The 26,814-nt window shown below is 28.8% G+C and overlaps 2 protein-coding genes across 2 annotated transcripts; one reads left to right on the top strand and one right to left on the bottom strand.

Annotated features, from left to right (window-relative positions):
- Positions 1-283: 283 nt before the first annotated feature.
- LOC145193098 (uncharacterized) lies at positions 284-12,894 on the top strand. Its single transcript, XM_090072900.1, has 9 exons — positions 284-784; positions 903-1,391; positions 4,929-4,989; positions 5,076-5,229; positions 5,476-5,695; positions 5,779-5,854; positions 12,202-12,251; positions 12,411-12,647; positions 12,732-12,894. The coding sequence occupies exons 1-9, from the start codon at positions 307-309 to the stop codon at positions 12,827-12,829; spliced, it is 1,863 nt and encodes a 620-aa protein (XP_089929026.1). The 5' UTR covers positions 284-306; the 3' UTR covers positions 12,830-12,894.
- Positions 12,895-23,912: 11,018 nt separating this feature from the next.
- Positions 23,913-26,133, bottom strand: LOC149878602 (uncharacterized). The gene is made up of 4 exons (XM_090072564.1): positions 26,129-26,133; positions 24,485-24,534; positions 24,080-24,313; positions 23,913-23,994 (listed from the first exon to the last, which is right to left on the bottom strand). Exons 1-4 carry the CDS (start codon positions 26,131-26,133, stop codon positions 23,921-23,923), a joined length of 363 nt encoding a protein of 120 aa, XP_089928690.1. The 3' UTR covers positions 23,913-23,920.
- Positions 26,134-26,814: the final 681 nt, after the last annotated feature.

Below are 26,814 nucleotides of genomic sequence, written 5' to 3'. Positions count from 1 at the left end.
GCATATAAAAAGGAAACGCTAGATGAGAAAGTTGATGCCATCAGAAATAATAAGTTACCAAAAAGTAAAACTTTCAGCTGTAAGTTTTGTTACATTCGTAAATTATTGGTTTAAACCCAGATAATTTATCGAAATCTTTTTCTTTTCAATTGTAAAGTAATAACTATAAATGTAGTTCAAGTTTTGTGATAAAATTTTGGTTACTATGATCTGTAAATAGCAGTTAAATCTATTTGATGAATACAACATTTTTAAAACTCTTTAAAAGATATTTTTATTTTAATTAAAGCTGTTACAGAATCGTTTATGATTGCTCAAAATTACTCATTGAAAAAAGACCAACTTGCTTCAATTCTGACTAGTCTTCCAAAGGAATACGAGTTATCGTTTGAATTAATGCCAACTTCTTTTTTAAACAATTGGACGAATGTGATTCACTTAACTGTTGACGGTGATAACAGAAATTATAGTAACAAAACCCCAGGAGTATGGTTTCAACCAGACAACTATTTGTACTTTAATGCAGCATTAAACGATGGAAATAGAAGTATTTCTATATCGACTCTGAGAGTTCCATTAATGGAGTGGACCAAAGTCAATATATCACAATTCTTTGTTGATAAGAAATATATTTTCTCCATTCAAATTGCGGGAACCGTAATCTTCACTACAGAAATTACATTTCCAAAAGAATTTCAGAACGTTAAAGTTTATTTGAGCGATCCATGGTGCTATGCACAACCAGGATTCATTAGAAATCTTGTAATTTTAAACGCCTGTGAAGGTAATTATTTAGTAAACTAAATTTTCCTGCAGGTTTCCGAACAAACAGTTTTATACTCATCGATGCATCTGTAAGCAATAAAGAAATACTTTAAAAGTAAAGAAATGTTTTGTTATAGAGTTCTTCAGCATGATTGAAGAGAAAGAGATAAAGAGAAATCAAATGGTTAAAATTCTAAATAAACTTCCAAAAGAGTACGAGCTATCATTTGAAGTGAAACCTACTTCAAATGTAAACGTTCAATGGAGTAATGTTGTTCACTTAAGTGTAGGAGGTAACGTAAATACGTATGGTGATAGAATCCCTGGTATTTGGATTCGTTGGAGTAAAAGTATTTATTTTGCATTTGCATTAAATGGAAATTCTAATAGCGTTTTTGATTCAAATATAAACATGAACTTGATGGAATGGACTAAAGTTAGAGTTTCGCAACTATTTATTGAAGGAAACTATGTTTTTACAATATGGGTGGCAGAAAAAAAAGTTTATTACGCCGTCAATAATGATGCAAGAGAATTTCATGACGTTAAAGTTTACATCGGTGACCCTTGGTATGACGCACAACCAGGATATGTTCAAAACCTTTTCATAAAAAATGCCAATCAAGGTAAGAATTATTCGTGCTTGCCAATATCAATTGTTTCTAAATTTGAATTAAAATGTAAATGTTTAATACAAAGTGTCTTAGATGCGTAAGAAGCTGTGTTTTACTATAACAACATTGTTTTTAATACTTTTAATTAATAAGTATTTCATTATTAACCAACTGATTATAATTATATTGAAATTTAAAATAACATTTACAACATTTCGTTGTATTTGATAAGAACTTGATTTGAACATTGTTTCTCTGGCAATGTGTTTAGTGCTTTTTAGTGTAAGTCAGCCATATCTCATATAATGCATGGGGTTCAATATATTTTGTTAGATCCCCTAAAGATATTTAAAAATTGCATATATCATTTATTTGTTAAAAACATTCTGCATCATTTCTTGTCTTAATCTAAACACGGTTGATTTGGGCTATATGTCTGTTTAAGCAGCGAATCACAGAGCTACCACGCAGTACTATATTCAAGCAGCAGTATGTTTTGAAATTCAAAAAATTCTTGACTCTACTCTTTAGCTAATGGTAGAAGACAAAAAAATAAGTTGTGGATGAACTATTGAATGATTTAAAGTTTATTTCCAATCTGCTCAAGCACAAAACTGTTTATGCAATTAATTCTATTATTCAACTCTTGTATTTAAGAACTTTGCAAACCATTACAAGCGTGAGAAAATACAAAAATGAATTCCAGTCCCAACCAATCACTGCAGTTTGTTTTGCAGAAGGTGATTGGAAAAGAAATGTAATAGGGACTAAGATTTTGCAAATATTTTACAAAGTTGTGGGGCGGATGATGCAACCTAAATAATGATTTAAAGCTAAATTTAATGTTACTGATTGTAAATACTTCGGAAAAGTATAACTAACAGTTGATAGTTTTACATGAATAGACATCGAATATCCTGCACTAATTGAATCTTTCATACAGCTCATCCCAAGTCTGGTATGTAAAGCTATGGAAAGGTCTTTTATCTAATTGTTTAAATTCATAAAAGTGATACGACTAAAATAATAGCGCTCATAGAACTTTTATTTATGAGCTAACATCATATTGGTTTAGTTCTTGATTCTAGTTTATACTAGCTCTTCATTAATTTGGGTTCTTTTCTATCTCTATTTTATGTTAATGTTGTAAATTTAATTGGAGGAAACTCTTTTTCTTAATTTAACTTTAGAGTTTTTGCATTGTTATTACTGAAGTTTGTGATGGAATATTTGTGACATTATTACAAACTGAAAGTAACTTGTGACAAAAAAGAATTGCTAAAAGATCAGATAAAATTATTTTCAAATTTTCATTAGATAGGCATCTGTTTAAAAATATATTGATATTGGTTTAACTTTTTATAAAACTGGTTATGAAAACTTTAAATTGTTTTGCAAAATAAATTACAATGAAAAAGATATGCAGATTGAATTTGACCAACTTTTTAAAGGAAGCCACTTAGAAGTTGCGCAAAATTGTTTTAAGTAAAAGTGTTTGAATATTGTTTATGCAATTTTATTATCCTATTTTGGTATCCTATTACAACATCCTTACATATATGCGACCGGCTGGGGAAAAGGTACCAAAAGTGCGGGATGGATTTAAAAGTGCCAATAAGTTGACTGCAGTCATTGGCATTAATAAAAAAATTCACAATATTCCTAAAAATTCCGGACATTTTAAGTCTACAAATAATACTATTTAAACATTTATTTATGGAGCCTTTGCCATACTATGATGTTTTGTTAATAAATTGTAAAATCAAGACAACTATGTTTTTCAATAGGGTTACTAATTATGTTAACAATTTAATTTTTTTTTTAACAATTATTAGATAGTTTCAACTCGTATCATTTTTCACGCATTTATGTTTGTTTATTTATTACGGACATGATATTGATTAAATCAACTACTGTATTATTTATTTATTTTGTTTAAATTTATTATAGTTCAATGTGTTTTGATAAATAAGAGTTTTGAAAAGAACTTTTGGTTACTGTTGAGTTCTCGTGTTAATTAGAGATTTTTTCGTCAAAAATTTTTTTTTTTTTTCAAAAGTATTGTTTTGTAATTAAATTAGTTTTCAGTACAAATAAAATGCCAAAAATATCAATAAATGACAGAAATCGCATCATTGTCTTGCATGAAGAGAGTTAGAGTCAAGTTAAAATAGTCTTACGTGTGAATTGTTCGCAAGCGTCAGTTCAAAAAGCAGTTAAAAAAATATAATGAAACTGGTGATGTAGTGGATAAAAAGTCTGGTCATCCCAAGAAGTAAAGCCCTTGAGATGAACAGTTTTTAAAAATAACAGCGCTAGGAAGTTGCGAGAAAGTAAGCGCAGAACTCGTTCAAGATCTTAAATAAGCAAGTAGAACTTTAGTACATGCATTTACTGTGCGACAATCTTTATTAAATCTGGATTAAAAGGCTGTGTAGCTATGAAAAAACCTTAACTACGCCATGGTAATAAAGAAAAAAGATTAAAGTTCGCCAGAGAGCACAAGGACAAGGTATTGTTTACAGACGAATCTAAGTTTCATACATTTGGGACGAATAAAAGTCAGTACGTTAGGCGAAGAAAGAGACAGGCATTGAAGGAGCTGTGTCAACAATCAACAATCAAACATGGTGGAGGGAATATAAGTTTGGGGGTGTATTTCAATAAAAGAGGTAGGGGATGTTGTTAGAATAACAGAAAAGTTTACAGAAGAAAAATATAAAAGTATTTTTCATAACAATACTTGACCTTCTGGGCGACTACTAATGGGGGACTATTTTATTCTACAACAGGATAACGATCCTAATTATACATGCAAATTAGTTAAAAATTATTTGCCAAGTCTGGAAGTTGAAGGAGTGCTTCAAACAATGTCTTGGCATCTTCAGAGCCCTGATTTGAACATAACTGAAACTGTTTAGGACTACTTAGTCAGAAAGAAGATAGAATAATTGCCAAAGAATGTAAATGAGCTTTGGAATGTTCTAAAATAAGAATGGTACAATATCTCCATAACATTTTTTGAAAATCTGCAAGTAAGTATAAATAAAAGGCTCCAGGATATTATTGTAAATAAAGGTGGTCACACTAAATATTAGTTTAATCTCTATGTATAGTTACAAATTTAAATATTATCAATAAAAGTTGTATTATATTACAGAACTTAATAAGAAAATATTTGTGTACCTATATTTTAGTTTTAATTTCATTTTGCTTGACAATTTATCCTGAATATATTAATTTTCTCTTAAGTGCTACTTTCTTTTGCACATTTCTGTACTTCAGAGTTCATACTAAGTAAAAAGATCAAGAATGAAAATAACTATAATTTGACCTCAACTTCTATTATATTGATTTTCTCGTTATTTAGTGACCGCACCTATAGAACTTATTCCCCGAGCCGGTCACATATTCATATTGCATTATCTTGATAAACTACCATAATACATAACCCTACTGAATTATCTCTTTAAATCATACTTTTATATTATTCTATTATTCATTTTTCATGTTTTAAAATTGAGGCTAAATGATAAATTTTTGTTTAAGTCGGAAGCAGAAGTTGCAAACCACTCATCAAAGTAAACTTCGAAGGGCAGTTTACAAACAAGTAAATTATTTGAAATCATAATTGCTTCCAGGTAATACCATGATTCTTTTTTAATATTTGTGATATTTTAAACCATATAATTTCAGAGACCATATGAGTTTGTCCAGTTCAATCGCTTACGCCTATGAGCCGGGTGCATTTGCTTACAACATTACATGGGAATACCTTTTACCTATTTTCTTGAAGATCACTTCTGCAAACGAAGTAGTTAACTGTCATAAAAATGGTTCAAAATTTAATGTATGCTGTTTTTAAGATGTTTTTTAATTGTTTTATCTTTGTTCTCTAATTTTAAAAGGTGAACTTTCTATGTCGACGTTTAGATTTCGCGTAAGCGATTTTATACTAATGGTTCAAGTAATGTTTTTTGTTTTCAATTTTAATTTAGTTTAAGCCTTTTTCTTGAAACATAACCTACAGAATATGTATATCTTATATTTCACTAACTATGAAGAACTATTAAAACAGATATATTCACTCCATTAGATTCCTGGTGCTTTCAATACCACTGGCGTAAATCATTACCTCAATCTAAGTTTAGATATGACAAGCATTTTGATAAAAGAACATTTTCCTGTCGAGATTCCTTTCAAACTGACTTTTCGAAACAGCGCAGGAGACTTATGGTATGAGTATAAAACCGTAAAAGTTAATTCAACTAGCGATGCAAGCCTAATAACTTCGAGAAATAAAAATTCTCTTCCAGGTTCGTAAAACATTCTTGTTGCAAATATATTTAGCATTTTGCTCTTGAATGAAAGTTGTATAAGTTTATTATTTCATCATTAGAAAGTTATGGCCGAGGTATATGTTGGGATGCAGTAGAAGCTCTAGTTTATGTTTGTATGAATCAATATGTCACTAGGTAAAGCTTAACTTACAAATTATTGATTTCTTTTTGTTTTGAAAATCAGCCAGGGCTCTGGAAAAAAACTTTGATTATTTGTAGCTGTTTTCATGAGAGTTCTCTACATTATATTATTAACAATGACTTAACATCTAGGTAAGGTTTAAACAAATTTGTTTGCAATTAACTAGGAGTTGCCAGCTCTTTATCTTTTATGAACTTCCAAATATTTTTCGCTTCCTCTGAATTAGACAACTTCTTTTTTCTGTCGGTCAATACGCATTTAGGGAAGCAAAAACCATTAGTATGAAGAATATTTGTTTTTCATTTTTGTAAAAAGTTAGTTTTACATACCTCAAGTACTTCTTGGCGTGATAATAAAGAGAAAGAATAGACTCAATAAAAATTAGCTCAACCAGTTTTTTCGAGTGAACGTATAATATTCCCTAAGCCCTTTAAATGTATGACTGGTTATCTAGATTCTTATAATAGATAAGTTAAAAAGCAAACTAGAATATTTTTATAAGTTAACAATGATAGTTAACTAAAACTAAACCAGAATACTTGTTTTTTTATTGGATCCGGATAACACCTCAATAAAACAATAAAAGAAGAATAACTTAAAAATCTTGTTTTTAAAGCTTATTTTCTACTCAGAAATTTAACAAGGGGCACCTCGAAAAATGACATGTATAAGAAAATAATATTTTGATTGACTCAAATGAAGTATAAGGTTTTGTAATTAACTAATGTTCGCATGACGAAAGAAAAAGATTTTTAAATTTTGAAAAAATGAGGCTTTTAATTTATTGATTTTTTTTTTTTCATCACATTTAATTCAATTAATGATTTGAGAAGCGTTTTGAAATAATTTTCATTTTGTCTTCAAATACTAAATAACCATTTGAGAATGAAAATTGGCTGTTAAAATGGCTGAGAATGATTCAATCAGCTAAAAGAACATATTGCTTAAAAGTTTCTTTTTTAAGACATAGGGAGCAAATTAGGGGTAGGTTTTTTGTTTTGAAGCCGATGAACCATTTTTAGTTCATATTTATATTAAACCAAGACCAAAGACAAGAAGTCTTTTTAAAACAGATATCCCGCCATTCTCACAAGTACATGTTAAAAAGAAAGTAAGTAGATAGTAATCAGTAATATGAATAGGCTGTTACTATTCGACCGTATTTGGTAATTCTTGATCAAGTTTAAGCAATTAGTAATAATAATAATTCATGGTTTCCAGAAAAAACATACTTACAATATTCTACGCTTGATACAAAACTGTTTGGATAAAAAAAAGCAAGTTTTTAGTGAATGAACGATTGATTATCTCTAGAACAATTGAATTTACTGAATTCTTGAAATAAAAACTTGATAATGGTGATCTTTTGTTTAATACCTGGGCTGTTAAATTCGGAAGCTGAATTTAAAAGATCTTTATGATAAAAATTTTGATGATAGAGTATATTTAGTTTACTTCGCTTCTAATGCTTAGCAAAAAAAGAAACTTTCGGTCATTGTTTATTGTATCTATCAAGTTAAGCAAAAATGACAAAGATATTTAACAGAAGCACTTGCAACTACACAAATTGGCTACAAAACTATTTTTTTGGTCAATTTTCATTCAAAAAGGTCAAAGTTTGGACATTTCCACAACAAACGGATGAATGAAATTATCAAGAACGGTTTAAGCAGACCTTAAAAACCATCAAACTATTAGAAAGTATTACGGAGCAGCATACGATGAATAAAATATTAATCTGCTTTTTTTTCAAAAAAGATTTAACGGATTCCTAAACATTTCTGCTCATAACTGGAATATATATTAGCTCTATTGTAAGCGCAATCGAGATGGTCAGAAAAGTAGTTTCCAACAATATAGTAAAATGTATGCTAATGAAAGTTTGTCTTTAAATGTCTTTTGTCTGAAATTGCTAAAATACTCATTCTAGAAACTTCTAGCTAGTTTCAGGTTATTAAACCTTTAAATAAAGAGTGCAAAGTGCCAAGAGTGTCTGCCTCAATGAGTCATTCGCTGTATACCTACGTTTCAATTTTTTCACAGGCGTTTTTCTGCATGCTGTGTAAAATACTGACCTTAACACTAAAGGAGGCTTCCAAAGGAACTCTTTTAGATTTTAAAATTTTAACTAGTAAAAGACCAAATAGGTAAGAGTTCCAAGTATCCATTGAAAAAACGTCCAATATAAATGAGAAAACCGCTCAAGACAATGAAAACGGGTTTTTATTTGTTCCATAGAAAAGGCAAACGTAATTGTCAGCTAAAAATAAAAAAAAACAATTATGAAATGAGCGCCTTCTAAGCAAGTTTAAATAACTTAATTTCTTTTATTCGGTTTTTTAAAGTCTGGCATTTAAAAGTCAATAACGTTTTTAATATTCGGTGTGATATACAACAGTTAAATAAAAAGGACGCTTTCAAAAATTTAAGAATAACATTTTAATGCTTCAGCTTTAAAGTTTCGGTGGTTCTGTTGATACATGCATCTTAATAATGCAACAATGCCCACTTTTGTCTGGAGTTTATTTACAAAAAATGTTGGTTTTATATGTATAATCATTTAACTTCTTTAAAGAGAAAAAAATGTTGTTTTTGACATGAAGTTTATTTTACGAATATGGTCAGAGGAAGCTTATTTTTTATTTCAAAGTTAATACGTTTTTATTTACTTTCTGTAATTGTTTACACTTTGATAATCTTATTAATATTAATTTCTCAGATGGAAAAACAAGTTGCTAACAATATCATGAAAATTACATTAAAGAAATGATCATTTCTCATAATTTAAAAACATTTATTTTAGTTTTTACACATTCTTGTCTACGTTATTTTTTCCATATTATGATTCAAATTGCAATAATATATTTTAAAAATTGATTGTTCTTTAAATAATTGAATAAAAACGACTTTTTAATGCTTAAATTTTAATCAATCGTGGTCTAAAATGATTACTTATTTGCTTTTTAAAAAAATCGTTCAAGCTCGATCAAAATTGAAGTTTAATTGGCACTCGATTTTGGCGGTTTTTCAGTGCTTAGTTTCAAACTTAAAATTTAGACTTTAAAATAATAAGCATCTGCGTATAGAAACTTTTCTTATTGCAATACGATACGATAAGATATCAGAATGTGTGCATTTTAAGTTTTTTTATATTATGATAATATCGTACCCAAAAAGTTTGCACGACAAAGTTTCGATATTTATCGTTTAATTACGATGTTTATCGTTCAGTTACTATAAATATCGTAACTTATATCGTAAATAGGATAACGATACTTATCAATTCATTACAATACTTTTTAACTTTTTCCTGAAAAATAATTTTTTTAAAAACCTAATTAACTGTAAAAAAATTACTGACAAATGCACTTTTTTATTTATACATATTTACAAATAAACATATATATACATACATACATACATACATATATATATATATATATATATATATATATATATATATATATATATATATATATATATATATATATATATATATGTATATATATATATAGATAGATAGATTGATAGATAGATATAGACATAAATAGAGATATAGAAACAGATAGTTTGATAATATATTTAACTATAATAACAATAATATTAAAAAACCCCATTAATATGACATTTATTTGGCATTCAAATTTGCTTGAATGTATAAATATCTAAAATAATAAAATAGCTTTGATTTTAATCTGACAATTTGAATATATAATTTGGATATAGGGCAATTAAACGATCAAAATGTGACATAATTTAATTAAAAGTATAACATGTGAAAAAATTTTATAATTTAAAGTGTGTAAGTTAAAGTAGTGCATAGTGGGTCAGTAAGTGGACAAATGTAAATAAAAAGACATTTTATAGCTTACACATCAAGCTTTTATAAAATGCGTATATTTTTATATAATTGTTAAGTCGTTTGTATTTTAAGCTGTTGATAAAAAAGTTTTTTTTTCATATTTTTATTTTTTCAAAATATTTTTTCAAATTTAATGAGGTTTTTTGTATTACTTTTAAGCATAAAAAGTAAATAATTTTAAAACCTCTCTTTTTATTGCATCCAATTTTATGTGGCAAAAATATTATATGCATTTTATTCAAAGTGGTTATGTAATAATTAGGTTTCAGTGAGACTAGATTAGTATTAAAGACTCATTTTATTAATTAACATCTTAAAATCCCTGTTTCTAATATTTTGTAAATGTGTACATGTCGTTTATATTTTTAGATAGTGTAGTTAAAATATGAAATTTGTTGATATTTGTTAATATGTAACACAAGAAAACTTGAAGTTAGCTGATCCTAATATTTTAGATGCAGTTTTAAATGGCATAAATTTAACTGCAAATGATAACTTATCTACTTTCATGAAGCATCTTCGAAAAAGGTAGCCATTGCAGCCAAGAGAAATTTCGGGCTCTGGGGAAGTTTTCTTAACGGGCCCTCATTATGATCAATTATATATCCAGGACCACTGTAAGTCACTGGTAATTGAAAATTAAAGATGAAAATAATTAAATCTCTTAAAAGTTAAAACTATTTAAATCTTTTAAAAATTATTTTAAAAAATTATTTGTACACACATGGGGCCCCGGAAATCTTCCCCGTCCAACCCCTACCCTGGGAGGGGTTGGGGTTGGACTGGGAAGAACAACTTGGATTATTGTTATTGATGTCCCTAAGTCTTTCAGGTACTTTCGTGGTTCAGGTACATCAAGTGATGGAAATACTGAGAGAAGGTTTTTTGAGAATGCTCAAATAGTATTTAGCATTATTGGATTTGATTTATGATTAATGAAAATGATTAATGATTCTCACGCAGATGTTCCAAAAAAAAACCGACATGTATATTTTAAGAAGGGTTCCTTTTTCCTCAGATCCACTTATCAGTAGTTATAGAGAAAAAAACGTTTAAGGAAAAAGAAATCATGCAATCCAAAAGTGATACAACTTTTTATTTCCTGTTGCATTTTAATCAATACCCTCTTCAATATTTAAGAAAATTTGTTTTTGTGAAAAATGTAAAAAAAAATATTTTTAGCCATAACTTTTATATAATTGTATACAAAAAAAGGTTAAGCTTTAAGTTCTTTGATTATATGGAGTGGGTAGTTTCAAGAAATATAAAATGAGACCTGGAACTGTATAAAAACATCTTAAATTAGAAGTTGGCTATTTGTTTAATATTTCAGTTACATAAAATAGTTTTGCATTCCATATTCTAGATGTGGAAAACACCACTTTTATTAGTTCTGTCGCTAGTTTGCTTAAAAATCCTCGTGGGCTTTTTTCCCGCTCATTAATTGGTGAGACTCAACATGTACCTTCAAAATTCAAGAAGTTTTGGAATTATAAATTTTTCAATTTCTATCTCTTCGACGTCATTTTTATTTCTATCTCCTTTACGTCATACTGAAGCGAAGTTTTGCCGCTATCCATAAAGAAGTAACATTTATTTTGAATATTCCAGGGTGTCAATAAATCTATATCCTTAAATACACCATCTTTTTCTGCAGTTCTTTTCAAAATATCAATCTTTTAGATGAGATTGTGGCCGCCATTTCCAACAAATTTTCTCCATGGAAAAGTTGAAGCTACATTTGATATAGTACCGGCGAACCATTTGCACGAAGTCATAACTCTGTAAGATTTTTAAATAGTTGTTTAATTATTCTCAGCAAAATGTAAAGCACCATCATTCTAGTAATCACTAAATAAGATGCAGTTTATTTTGATAAAGGCCTCAAATATTGAAAAAAAAAATCTAAAGCTTAAAATCTAAAGCTTAAAATCTAAAGCTCAAAATCTAAAGCTTAAAATCTAAAGCTTAAAATCTAAAGCTTAAAATCTAAAGCTTAAAATCTAAAGCTTAAAATCTAAAGCTTAAAATCTAAAGCTTAAAATCTAAAGCTTAAAATCTAAAGCTTAAAATCTAAAGCTTAAAATCTAAAGCTTAAAATCTAAAGCTTAAAATCTAAAGCTTAAAATCTAAAGCTTGATAAAAGTTGATTCCGTTAAAAATTTTAACTCTGCTGAGCGATGATCTGTTTTTATTTTTAGTAGCCCTGAAAAAACCGGTTAACTTTTGTAAATTTACATGCGGTAATCTAAACAAGCTTAGTTTAGTTTTTAGAACAACAGTTTGGCTTTTAGTTTTACTATGATTTACTTGCTGAATTGAAACCTAATTCATAAAATAATACTTTTCTAATTTTGTTTAAAGCTTTTGTTTAAGAACTTCTTACAATATATACTGTTTATATACAATATAACTGTTTATACAATATAACTGTATATATACAATATAACTGTTTCTTACATAATTTGATTTTTTTAGTCAAAGTGTAGCATGTTTTTTTTCAAAAACTGATGGTGAACTTTGGACAGGTAATAAACAACTTTTTCAAGAAATAACTTGCTAACAAAGTCTCCCCAAATATTTTATTGCACAAATGTTAGTAAAGCGTGATTGCTAAAACGTTTTTTATCAGATTTAAAATGCTTTATGCAAGATTGTTTTAATTCGTCATTTACCCCAATTTAAAGGTTTAGATATGCGAATAGGTTCTGTTCTGGGCCATCATTTTTATACTAGAGACTTGTATGCAATACATAGAAACCAAAAAAGTTATCTGATGTACCACAGCACATTTAAAAAATGGTTAACAATAACCAATGCCGAATACTTGAAAAATGTATTTTATCAAATAAACCAAAATGGTTGCAAGAAACTAGACGGGAAAAATGAGCAAGTTTACTCTTTAGAAAATCAGCAATGGATGGGTAAATTCTTTTTAAGACTTCATTTATGTACGAATAAATTTGTGCTTTAGACTGACACTCTAACAAAATTACTTTTAATCTCAGGAAACGACAAAGGATTATATTTTCGAAAATCTATTAACGATTCTTGGATCCAGAGGATAAAATGGAATGTTTATTTTGACTATTTTGACATAATGTGAAAAAAAAATCATTTTTTAATTCTTAAATTGTAAAAAAGAAATTCATAAATAGAAGTTATAGTAAATGAAATGGATTGTTTATGATCAGTTTATATTGTCAACATGCTTTGTTATGCTGTTCTCCAGCGTCTCTATGGAGGTGAGTAGATTTATATTTATTGTATATATAAATTACGTAATCTTAGTTTGTAAAATTTAATGCACTCCTAAATACCAATCATACTTCCACCGCCAAGAGAGGTGGGTGGCGTACACACATACTCCCACCGGTAACCTTGTTACGACAAATTAGTTATCATTGTTTTTCATTTTAAATCTTTTAATTAGCAATATGCTTTCCTGCTTATTACTTTTAACATACTTTAATCAATAAATTTTGTTTTCATCACTGAACTTTTCTCAACTTTCCTTAGACAAACTATTTTACTTCATATTAATCTTGTGAATCTTTCTCTGTCATTGGTTTTCTAATGGTTGGATTTGCGATTATATTTTTCTTAAGATAACTGTTTTTAAGTGTATATCATGGCCGCCGAGAGGGGGTTGGGGGTGGACGGGGAAGATTCCCGGAGCCCCGTGGTGGTGCAAATAATTTTTTAAAGTAATTTTTAAAAGATTTCAATAGTTTTGACTTTTAAAAGATTTAATTAACTTTTGTTTTTAATTTTTAATGAACAGAGCACACTTCTTTTGGTCCTGGGTATAAAATTATTCATAATGATGGTCCCTTAAGAAAACTTCCCCGGGGCCCGAAATTTCTCTCGGCTGCTATGGTGTATATGAAGAAACATGTTATTCAAGGTTTCATTTGTTTTCTTTCAAAAGATTTCTCTTTAGTGCCATTCTCGTAAACCAGCGTTTATTATTGACAAAGCCAATCCCTAAGAAGTCTTCTACAATATAGAATTTAAAAAATGAAATACTTTATATATAAACTAATATAGTTTAATAAAAAATACTCTTTATAGAAGTAATATTTAAAGGAGCTGAAAGTTAATTTGTAACAGTTTGTCAATTTGTATAGAACCTTTAAACCTAAATTGTTTAAAGAAGACATCAGAGCTTAAAGTTTCCAACAGAAGCTGCTACTTTATTAATTCTGCAAGATGATTTTAAGATTTAATATTAACTTTCGCTATTTTCTGCAAACCTTAAAGTTTTCTTTAAAAAAAAAAATATCAACCACATATAATTTACTGTTTAATATCAATCACATAAATCCATCACAAAATATTAACCACATGTAAATCCACTATTTAATAATAACCGAAATCAAAGATTTTCCTGGGAGCAAGTGACGGAACATTCCTAATATATAATCTGCCGGAGAACATGCAGACTTCTTATTCTTTTAACTGCCAGGTCTTTTCAGGTCCTTCTTAAGAAATTTATATTTCAATTTAATGACCCAAATGTGTTTAAAACTCATGATTTTTTAAAATACTTGTTAAGCACCTAAGTTTTCCTGACTCAACTATTAAATAAGTTTGGTATGCTAATTAACACATTCATGATGAAGGCAGTCATTGCTATCCTTACAAACATTATTTAATGACCTCTTCTTTCTAACGAAAAAAATGAATGTGAAACCAGTTACAATATACGATTGAGAAGTGCACATACGTTAATTGGATATTGTTTTGGTATTATAAAGAATGATTTTGTCGCCTTTATATTTTATTGGGAACAAAATTGCTGAAGTTCCATATGCACTTCTACAATATGATCATCTGGAATACAATTAAATTTGAAATGGCAATCAGTTATATGGTGCTGAAACTTACTCAAGAGATACTTTTGAAAAAGTAAAAAGAAATCAAATCAGTGAACTAAATTCTTTCTTTCTCTCTCTCTCTCTCTCTCTCTCTCTCTCTCTCTCTCTCTCTCTCTCTCTATATATATATATATATATATATATATATATATATATATATATATATATATATATATACATTTATACATATATATATATATATATATATATATATATATATATATATATATATATATATATATATATATATATATATATATATATATATATATATATATATATATTGCACTATTGATATATTTACAATCAAAAGATTTACAATAAAAAAATTCAAGACAAACAAGTTTAAGACCAACATATTCAAAGCCAGCAATTTAACTAAAAGAGCTGAACGTCGACGATTTTATCAGCAAGTTGCGACTGAAACAAAAAAACTGTTATACTCTTATGTTACTACTCCTCATTAAAAAATTTTGAACTGAAGAGGGGAGAAGGCATAACGAAAATTTTTCATACAATAAACAAACTTGGTTTGTTTATTGTATGAAAAACTTTGGTTTCCTATTGTATGAAAAATTTTGGTTTTTCATACAATAAACAAACTTGGTTTGTTTATTGTATGAAAAACTTTGGTTTCCTGAACTAGAATTAAAAATATATATATTAATCGTTTATAAGCAGTTGTGATATTTTAAATTTTGTCCTTTCCATTAACTGAGCTCTCACTGCTGATGTAAAAACCTGGTTACTTAAAGCGTTTAATCCTAAACTAAAATACCACACTCCTGGAGTATTGCCACCATATTTCCTTTAAACTCTGTAAACGATTAAATAAATAACATTTTTCAAAACATTTAAAAACGAAGTCGACATTTATTCAAATGATAATTCGTATTCCTTTGGAAAACATCAGATTTGTAAGAAATTAATATTTTTTCTTTAAAAAATCTTCAACAACTGTAAACAATTGTGTAACAGCAGCAATGACAGAAATAAATAAGCATTAGTTAAGTATCTTTTTTTCCGAAGAGATTGTGTATGTTGGTCGGAGACCTTAGAAAGTTAGAAAGATATATGAAATGACTAAAAGTGTATTTGTTTAAAGGTGACTTTTCTCACCAAGTAAAAAATCCTACATGAATCTGCTCTAGTAAAAGATTACTTTGTAAAAGGGTAAAGCACACAACCTTTTTTGTAAATATGTTGGTAGATATGTGAGGTCTTAACAATATCAGATACTGCTCTTTTTTTTTACTTACATCTTTTGTTGTTTTGTAGCATAACTTTTCGATTTTCAGCGGAATCAACTATTTTTATAGAGGTAAGTACTGAAAACATATTTAATGGGTAAATTCTTAGAAAACCATGGATTATCAATATCATTTATTTGAACGGTCAACAAAATACTGCTAAATCTCTTACAGTCATATATGTTCCAAATCAGAGCATAAAAATGTTTTGGTTGTTTTAACATATAAAGAGCCTTGCTCATTATATGTTGAAACCACCGAAATTATACTCAAATAGTTTTAACGAATGAGGCAATGCGAGTGGCTAGTACTTGATTAAGCTTATGATATTTAGAGAATGAAAAAAATTGAAAATGAAGCTCCCTATCATGATTTATGGAGACCTATTAAACATGAAAATAATGAACTCAAATTAATTAATATCATTTCACGAACCAATATCTAATAAAAGCTGTGCTAACATAAAAGATAGGTCCATATTCCTCTGGGCATATCTAGAAATTTACAAATACAATTTGATCTTTTTTTAATCTCTGACTTTTCACAATTCCATTTTTACCGCTTTGAAAGGGATGGAATCTGCTCTTGCATCTACCGTTTCAAAAACTGACGAACCAACTCTTAATTTTGATGCCAACGTTTCTTGGGATGGTGAACTTCAGTATCAACTGAATCAGGAACAAATTGTCCTCCAATCTCTCCGATCAAAAAATGATTTGGAGTCAGTGGTAAATCATTTCTAATATCAGCATTTTCATTAGTTAGTGGTTTAGAGTTTAACAAATTTTCAACACCTATTAAGGCTGTATGAAATTCTTTTTCTGTTACATAAGCTTCTCTGCGTACTGCAGTAATTGCTCTTTTTGCAGCTTTTATCAATGTTTCAAATACACTACTAAGGTGATCCTAAGCAAGCGTTGAAGTACCACTCCATTCCTTTGTTGACTGTTGAACTGTTAATTTTATCTTTATCTTGTTAAGAAGTTCTTTTACTTCACTCTTTCCACCAACAGAGTATGGCCCATTATCTGTGTTTCCACTGGTAATCTTTAACAGACTCTTGCATTCTTCTTCAAAACTTTCTATTTGGGAATTGGAGATTATTTTGTTTTCCCTTTCTTGATGACCATCTGTTGGTATTTTACCTTTTTTACTTAAATTAATTTCACATTGAAAATTCTTAGGTATCGATGTATACCTCCGTTCACTCTGACTAACTTTTTCCAACTTAAAAATTTATCTATATCAACCAGTTGATTTTTGTTTTGGGTGGAAAACTGAAGTTGTCAATGGAGCCTTTTTCTTTATTTTACTAGTTACTTCGATTGCAATTTCAATACGATCAGCTGGTGGTCATTCTATTTCCATAGAGTTGAAGAAACTCGGCCCATGCCTACATATTTTGTTATTTTCCAGATCTTTCAATTTTGTTCTTCAAGTTCAGAAATCTACATTAATTTTTGTTGGTATGTACGTCAATTGTTTTGGCTTGGTTTAACATTGAACTAATCCAAAACAATTTGTTAAGAATGGCTTTAATTTTCAACTATGCTTTCTAATCCATCATGGAATATTCAAGCTATCACATAATAAAGTTTTATCTTTTTCTCGACTTTTAAAGCTTCTGTTACATTCTCAAGTTTTAAACCAAGGACAGCTACAAGTATCTCTTGTGAAGTCTTGTGAAGCTGATAGATTACAAACAACTTACTCAAGTATTTAACAGTGTAATTTTACATGCGAATTCTCCTCTGTTACATAAATATTGTTGGTAAGTTTAAAGCCCAATACGCCTCGCTAGATGCATCTGTAAAAATGTGAATGGATTTATTTTTAACAATTGACTTCGTTTACAATTATCTAGGAATTTTTATAATTAGAAGATCTTTTAATATCTGAAACCATGTTTTCACTTGATTAATATGTTTGTCTGGGATTTTATCATTCAATACTTGTACATCAATCCACAGCATTTGCATAATAAATTTTTTGCAAATCGTAAAGAAAATTTTACCAATATATTTTGCAGAACAATCAAAAACAGTTTTAACTTTAGTAATTAATACCCCATTCACACCAACAAAACCGAGTTTAAATAACACTCGCTTTTAAAATGATGTTTTATTTAGCGGCCGTTTTTTTAAACTCATTTATTTGAAACATTGTTTTAAAAAGCAGTGTGAACGGAAAAATGCGTCACAAGTTTAAATAACCACGATTAAAACAAGATTTATTTTTGATGTGAATGGGGTATAATTTATCGAGACGAATAACTTGAAAATGCGTTAGTAACCAATTATTGCTTATATTTTTGTTATTGACTTGGCTAACATGTTTTGTTATTGACTAAGTATACTCTTCTTACATATTGCTTGAAATGGTATTACAGTCACATCCGAGATTTTTGTTTTTCATTTGCCAAACAATTAAATGCCATTGTATAATTATTATCCAAATGTCTATCTTCTTTCGAAGATATTTTGACTTCGTATCTACCACTTCCATTATTAGAGAATTCTGATTTATAATAAGTGCTTTAATATTGTTTGGGCTCATTGTATATCCTCTCCATGAATCTTCATTACCTAAAATTTCCCATAAAACTTGTAAGGTGTTATTGATATCTTCCATGTCGTTGTTGCTTGACGCTAATTTTATCAAGTGGATTAATAAGTACCCATTAACACCTTCAATTCATGTCAATCTGAGTGGTATGAGACGTACAACTGGTTCGTTTTACTTCTTTTTCTGCACAGTGTAACTCAGCATAATTTATGCTAAAAAGAATGTCATTTGTTCGCTTCGGTCTTACTCTTAGAGATACAATATTCTTTAGATGTTTTCATTTTTTCGATATTGCAGTCCAAATAACTGCCTTTATGATTCCTATTACCTTAGTAACAATCAAGGCTCATATTTTCATAGCTGTCTTTTTATCCAATAATTTAAGCTAGAATTTAACTGGGAGCTTTTAAAGAATTAATCAGACTATATATCATGCTGACAGTTATTTTTTTTTCATTTTACCTTGAAGTAACAACTCAGCTGCCACATCAGGTACGTCTTGGTACTACCATCATAAAGGAAAGTGTTGACCACGACCTTTTTAATACAATTCCGTTAGTTACCTGGCACTGTTTGCAGAGATATGTAGCTCATGGCATTTTTTGAATGCAGGTTTGACGGGAGTGAGTTTTCAAATACCCCTTTCTCGTGCGTTATTTTTAATTGTTGAGAGCTCGTATCAGTTTGGCTTTCGTGTTTTTTTCTTTTGAAGCAAAGGATTATGAGTTTCTGTACAACCACGGATTCCACAAATTACATTTTTTTGACGAATAATTAAAGTTCAAGCAGCTAAAGCTTAATCTTTCCTCCTAAACAATCTCTAGCGTTGTAAATCATCGTGGGCTTTTCACGTTTGGCATTACTAAACTTTATGACTAATTCTACAAACGACACATTTTTTGCTCCAGTTCATTTTTTTTATTCGGCTATTTTCTTCAAAGAACGAACTCCCCCGGAATGCTTTTGTTTGTTATCGGTGTTCTTTTGTAAACCGTGGTTCGTTGCTGCTGTTACTTGAAACTCTGCCTCTTCTATAATGAACTTTCGAAGTATTTCAACATTTCAACATTATTGTTTATTCCAACTTGATGTATCCAAAGTTTGTATTGTATTAAATTATCTCAGGAATCTTCTTTTGGAGTCTGTGATATAATGTTCCGTCGCCAAGCTCTTCAACTCTTTTAGCTTCATTCAGATTTTTCATGGCAATGTTGAGCAAGTCAGCAAATCTTTTGATATCCCTCGGATGGTTCTCTTATATATGCTTGATGTTGTTTATTTTATTCAGGTATATGAGGACTTTTCTTCTAGATCCCCCATAATTTCTTTCAAGTCTCTCATTAGCAGCTTCATAGGCAATTGACATATGTCTTACTCCTTCAATGGCTTTTAATGCATCGCCAGATAGATATTGGCGTAACTGTAGTAACTTATATTCCGGTATTACTGGAGCTTCATTAATGCAGGCGTTGAAAGTTGCTTTCCAATTTTTGTAAGTCTTTTTAAAGTCATTAAATGTTGGTATGGAGACACAATTTACTTGTTTTCATAGGTATTGTCCAATTTTGATAAATTTATCATCTAGATTATTTATTAAATTAATGCTTTTACTAAGGTTGCTTGTAGACTTTATTGCCCGTTTAAACGTTCTATCCACCAAAATTCGATAATGTCTTCTTTGTTAGTATTATCTAAATTAAAGTTACTTTTTCGCTTCAACCTTGACCACTTGAGTCAGCTTTATTAGCCGATATTTTTCTTCTAATTGTTGTAAAGCTTTTCTGAGCCTTTGTTTTTTCTTTCTGGCATTGCTTTTAACCTCAACTTTATGGTATTGCTTTTAACCTCATTAGGAAAACATTTTGTTCAACTAAATAGTTTTTCTCTATTTATTGATTTATCAACACAGTTGTTTAACATCCATTTATTCACTCGCTCCAAAGCATCTGCAAAGTCATTATTTTTCTTCTCGATTTCCTTGTTAAGACTTTCTTTGTGTTTTTTATCGTATATGAACTCGTAATTGTGTGACAGCTCAATCAATACCTCAATAACTTTTTCTTGTGTCGCAGTTAGTTTTTTTACTTAAAAGTTTAATTTCGTTTTTTATCGGAGGTTTATCATCACCAAGTAGATGAGTGAGCTGATGCCTTGTTAGAATAAATCAAGATTTTGAAACAAGTTTTTTCATTTTCAACTTGCTGCTTTGTAGCTTTTTGATTTCTTTTTCCTTTTGACATTCTTCCTTTGAAGCATTACCCTCTGCTACTCAATTATGATCCGATGATGATCACAGAATAGTACCGATAATGTATTATTAAATATCTCTAAGACACTTAGTGCCTTTTCATTTACATTTGGTTTTATCGATTAAGTATATTTTTACTTATATTTATAAGCTATTTATCTAAAAAAAATTAAACATTAATTCTTTAGTTTTTTGTTAAGATTACCTCTGAACAGCATTTGTTTTTTACGAAACACACTTTGCAATTTTTATATTTAAAGCACATTATACATAAAAACGATTTTCCTTTTTATTCATAATTGAAGACTCCACGGGAAGAAACGGCAGGGTCAGATTTTGAAAGTTTCTACTTTTTACACTTTCTAGCTTTACTAACCATGATAGCATATTTTGTATTTGAATTCAAATCAAATAAACGATTTGATGCATATTTAAAGTTTTTCTAAATTTTCCTAAAACTTCGAAACTTATAAAGGTTTAAAAGTTTAATAATGATTTATCTCAAAATGAAAAAATGTGACCCTGCCGTTTCTTCCCGTGGAGTCTTCAATTGTATTCAATCAAAAAATAAGCATTGTCAAGATATTGTCTTTTTAATAATCCATTGGATTGCACCATAAATCAACTTACAGCCCTAAAATGAGTCTAAACAAATCCATAACCTCTTAAAGTTTTTTTTGTCAATACTGCTATGTTAAAAAATAAAAATTAAGTTCCTAATCAATAATGAAGAGTTTTTGAACAGTTAACGTGCCTTCACTATATATTTAAAAAGCACTCGAATCATATACCGTTTAACTGCCTATTTACTTAAGATATGATTGAGAATATATTACCAAATATTGAAATAAGAACTTTTCAAATATGATATTATCAGTAGAAGTAGACTTGGAAAACATGTTTATTGAACTGAAGTTTCTTAAAATTGTTCTAAATCTTCCATTAACAATCATATGCTAATTGTAATTTATAGTTCATTATTAGTTAGATGCGCTTTATATGTTATTGAAAACTGGGAAGCATTTTAAAACTACATACACACACGCACACACACACACACACACACACACACACACACACACACACACACACACATATATAGCCAAAAAACAATAACATAATTATTTAGTTTTTAAAAAACCAAAAAAAACAAGTCATCGTTTTTTGAAAAATCAAGGAGATTTCAAAAAACCACTGATTAACCAATTGATTTTATAGTGATCAGTTTCAGAAAAGTAAAAGATGTTTCAGTCATGCGGAATGTTTTAAATGCCTAAACAAAGTTGAATTTGCGACTAACAGTAAATAATATAACAAGCTTTTTGCTTTTTGAAAATATCACATTATGGAGACCGAAAGTTGATAGTTTCAATGACAAGAGTGATTTAAAGAAAGCAAAGCATTTTTAAATATTAAATGAGATACTTTACCTCAACACAAAATGCCAGCATATTCATACTTGACTTCTCAATAATTGTAAAAGCTTTTAAAAATGTAAAAAGCATTTGGAAAAATGATTTCCTAGGCTCATTAAAACTTTCTAGAGATTTGAAGAACATAAAATACTATTTATTTACATAAGGAAGTCTATTCAAATCATAATATCAGAACTGATGTATCATTTTGATAAAATGTTGAATAAGTTTGCAAATCTGGTAACTAAAGTACTTTTAAGTTCAAAATCCGAGCTCGTACATCTTCTTGTGACGTTTATTACAAATGCACTTTCTTGTGATATCTTTTAAAAAGCATGGTGTTTGAGCTCGAATATGTTCAATTCGAACAAACTAAAGTTAATTTTGATCTTAAAATCCCAGATATCACGGATACCTATTTCATAAATAAATATGGGACAAAGCTATATTAACTTTAATCAAGAAGTGTGGAATTAAACAAGCCATGTTCATTCTTGGCTAGTTTAGAGATAGAAACTAATTTTCAATAGCATAAATAGTAAAACTCCAATAAAGCAATTAAAAGTTAAAACTGTTTTCACAAATGTAGCTCGAATCTCAGCTACATCTACAATGATAAAATGATAATAATTCAATAAGTAAGGTTCGCATATCTTGAAATTTTTTAAATTGTCGTGTATCGAATTGTCGATATACGAAAGTTCTTTAACTGTTTAATGGTATTTACTAACAAGTCGATAACAGAGACAAAAGTTATTATCAAAAGATAAGAGGTTAAATATGAGTAAAGAAACATAATTCAATGGTCAAAGAAAAATTACTAAACAAATATCTTTTATAAAAAATTGTTGCCTTTTGTAAAATAAACTGAAGCAACAAATGTTGTATGACGAGTGAAAAAGACGCAATCGGATAGATCCTCAGATTTGATCCTTGGTTGTTATTTCTAAAATATTAGCGAGAGTGAGTTACTAAACTGAAATTCTAAATGATTCTCTACTATACGATTCTCTCAACTATCTTATATTAAACTATTACAAGTATGAGGACGGCATTTTTAATAAAAAAAATATTTTATTGTTTGTATAAAGCTATTATTTGGTTAAGTTGATATGGGTACTAGGGTTATGTGGTTAAAGGTATATGGAAGGTTGTTAGTGAATGAATAAAAGAGTGCCAACCATTAGTGTGTAATGGTTAGCAATCTTTTATTCATTGTGTTATTTAAATAATACTCTCTTACTCTATTTGCAGTGATCAATAACGTTTTTGTCAACTTATAAAACATTTTTTTAATCCAAATACTTTTCAATTACAAAAATTTTCTCTTTAAAATTCTACTTAAAAAATTTTTTCAAAAACTCTCTTTACCTTCTCTTTAAAACTCCGTCTTCCTCTCTTTCTTACCTTCTGCTTCTATTTGTAAGACTATTTTTTTAAGCCTGTATATCTTTTGATTACTTTTGGTTGCGATACTTATCATTTAATTGTGTGCCAGGTTGTTGAGTCATCGTGTTTACGTCTTTTTCCATCGATTTACGTCTTTTTTTAACTTTCCTTCTTTCCGCTTTATCGTTTATTTATATCAAGGGTTTATGAGTCATCTGGTGTGCGCCTTTTTCCAATCGTTGTTTTTAATTTAGTTCAGCCTCCTCTCACAAAGGATCGTTTTTACAGCGATTTCAAACATTTACCTATAAAATCCACGGGATGCAAAAAAAAAAAAAAACCCAAAAAAATGGAAAAACTTGTTTTCTTATAAATATGTAGCTTTTTAAAACAAGTAATGTATAATTTCTTTCAAATCTGTTCATAGCTTAAATATCACATAGGTAAAAGTCAAGTTTCCCATTTCACTCTTTGTATCCAGAGACCGTTAGTAGGTTTTCGAAAATATAATCCTTCGCCATTTCCTTATAAAGAAATAATATTGATAAAGTGTTGTAAAGAGTATTGATTTCTATTCTTACGCTAGAGTAGAATTTTAGAAACATTTACCCATCGATTGTTGATTGGCTAATGTAAAGACCTGTTCATCATTTCCTTCCAACAGTTTGCATGCGTATTGAAGTTTGTTAGAAATATTTTTCTTAAACTCGTCATTAGATACCGTTAACCATTTCCTGTAATTGCTATGATACTTTAAGTAACTTTTTTGGTTTCTGTGTATTGCATATAAGTCTCTGGTAGAGTTGTGATGCCCAAGAACGGATCCTACCTTTACATCCAAATCTATAACATAAACGTGCTCAAAAATGAATAAAGAAAGTCTTACTTAAAAGCATCTTAAAAAAACCTTTACTATAAATATTGCCATTTATCGTAGTAATAGCTCGAGAAAAATCCAAATATAATGTTTGAAATAATCATTTCTATATAAATACAAGTTTATTGAAAACTAACCTGACCAATATTCGCCGTCACTCTTTGAATAAAAACATGCCACATTCTGACTAAAAACAAAATTTGAAATATATTTGTTATAATTTTGTGCATCTTAAAAAGAAATTTTGCTTGTTTTGTAAAATAGCGCCGCTTCTTCGTTAAATTAAACTTTTTATAATTTTAAAAGTCAACAGGTTTTGTAGGAATGCAGAATAATTTAAATCTTTTATTACCAACAATTATACTCACATAGAAGCACTTTATTTTCAAAAGAATACGGTCGAAATACGCAACTTGTTTTCCAAATGTGACAAGCATTACGCGACTTATTTTTAAATTATAACGTTCATATTATACAACTTATTTTCAAAAGATGACGTTCGCATTACGCTACTTGAAAGACTTAATTAAGGATGCGTTACCTTTTCAAAATTTACTACTATAATTCAATTCAGCTTTAAGCCATTGGAAATTTTAAAATGCTACATAAACTAAAAAGTTGTCGTTCATAACGCGCTACATAACAGAAAACAGATCACAGTTATCAAGTGAGTAGAAATAGCTGCTATAAATATATAATCTTTTAAACATATAATGTAAATAGCTGCTAAATTTGTACTCACAAATATGAACTTTTCAATTTCGAAGAAAAATAGTTGTTTCGCAAATGTTAATTCTGCAATATTTAAAGGCCATAAAACCTTTCAATTGACCTAGATGACCACAACAATTTATAATTGACCTTATGTATTATATAACCCAATTCACCTTACCTTTATTATCGCCTGCTTTTTAAGATATTTTGAAAATCTGTATTTATAATTTACTCAAGAAAGACCATTTCACTTGAAGACCATTTCACTTGAACCATTTCACTTGAAAGACCATAGCATCTTGAAAGACCATTTCACTTGAAAGACCATAGCATCTTGAAAAAGGTGATTTTAAGAGGATTTTTAGTTATTCAAAGCTTCAGTGATTTGAAGTAAATTCTTATTCCCAAAGGAGTTTCGAATAACCGGGTATTTACTGTATTTAGCAGTTTTTATTTTATAGTAGCATTTGGTTTACAAATGCGCTAAACCTGTCTAATAGCATAAAATATTATTAAGATGAGCAATTTTCACTTTTTAAACTTATCGTTAAACATTTTTTTATTCCATAAGTCGGTAGCACAAAAAATAATCTTTTTCTTCATTTAAAAGCGCATTGCAACTGAATCATAGAGCGATTATTCAGGATAAAAATTACCGCGAATACTTTTCGAACGAACGTACGAATGTGGAGGTTTTTTAAAAAAAAATCTAACAAGGAAATTAGAAACTTCAATATTTACTTTACTATAATAACAATTTAATTTCACTTTCATTTTTTGTGCTACCGACTTATTCCATAATTAATACAGTTAAATTCACTTATACAATAAATAATTGTTATTCTCGCAAAAAGTGTTGTTTTATGATAGATCCTTAAGGAAAAAGTTCCTGGTACTTGCTGATGTTTTAATGTAGAAAAAATTATAAATAATTTACTTCTATTCAAAGTTTTGTAATACTAATAGTAATTCCGAAGCTAACAAGTTGCTAAAATATTTACTAAAGATGTATTAAAAATTTAGACCATCTTTATTTTTTTATCGTCATTTTTTTGTAAATAAATTGCCTCATATAAGGAAATTAATGTTTCATAAATGCCTTACATAAGTAAATGCCTAACAAAAGGAATTTAAAGTTTTGTGCGGCAGAAAAAAAATTATTTAAAAAAAAGTGAAAAACGATGAAGTTGAAATATCAAAAGGCTCATTCGATTATAAACTAAAGTAATGGTTTTTCAAACACAAAAATCATTTGTTATCAGTTGGTATCAGGAATCAAATTCAACGGTGTAGTACTTGCAGATTTTCAAAGTTAAATAAACCATTTTATAATTAAACCTGTTAACTTCTTGGTTGAAACTATTTGCTATCACAATTTGTTAAATAAAGAAAAGTATTTTTTTTTGTAGGTTGCATTCTTCTTTCTGCTCTTTTTATTTCATGAAGGGACATATTGTAAGTGAATACTTGGAATTTGTTGTCAATATTTTAGGAATTGCTGATGCGCTTTTAAATTATTACCAACCTTAACTCTTTTCATTTTTTCAACCTTACGTTTACTATAAGGTTATTAAAGAATTATTCACTTATTTTATTGGGAATCTCCGTTTTGCAGGCAGCTTTATTTTCAAGTCAGTCTGGGATTCCTAATGCAATTATCAGTTGTTATTTGTTGAAAGCCTAAAATGAGAATTTAAAATTGAGAGTAAATTCTCCTGTTTTTTTGAAACTTTACTTTTTTATGCCCTTGAAA

Source organism: Hydra viridissima, unplaced genomic scaffold (genome assembly GCF_058129835.1).
Source record: "Hydra viridissima isolate aposymbiotic clone 2 unplaced genomic scaffold, HvirCarnegie_v1 scaffold_15, whole genome shotgun sequence".
NCBI lineage: Eukaryota > Metazoa > Cnidaria > Hydrozoa > Anthoathecata > Hydridae > Hydra > Hydra viridissima.
This window is presented reverse-complemented; position numbering and strand designations above follow the sequence as displayed.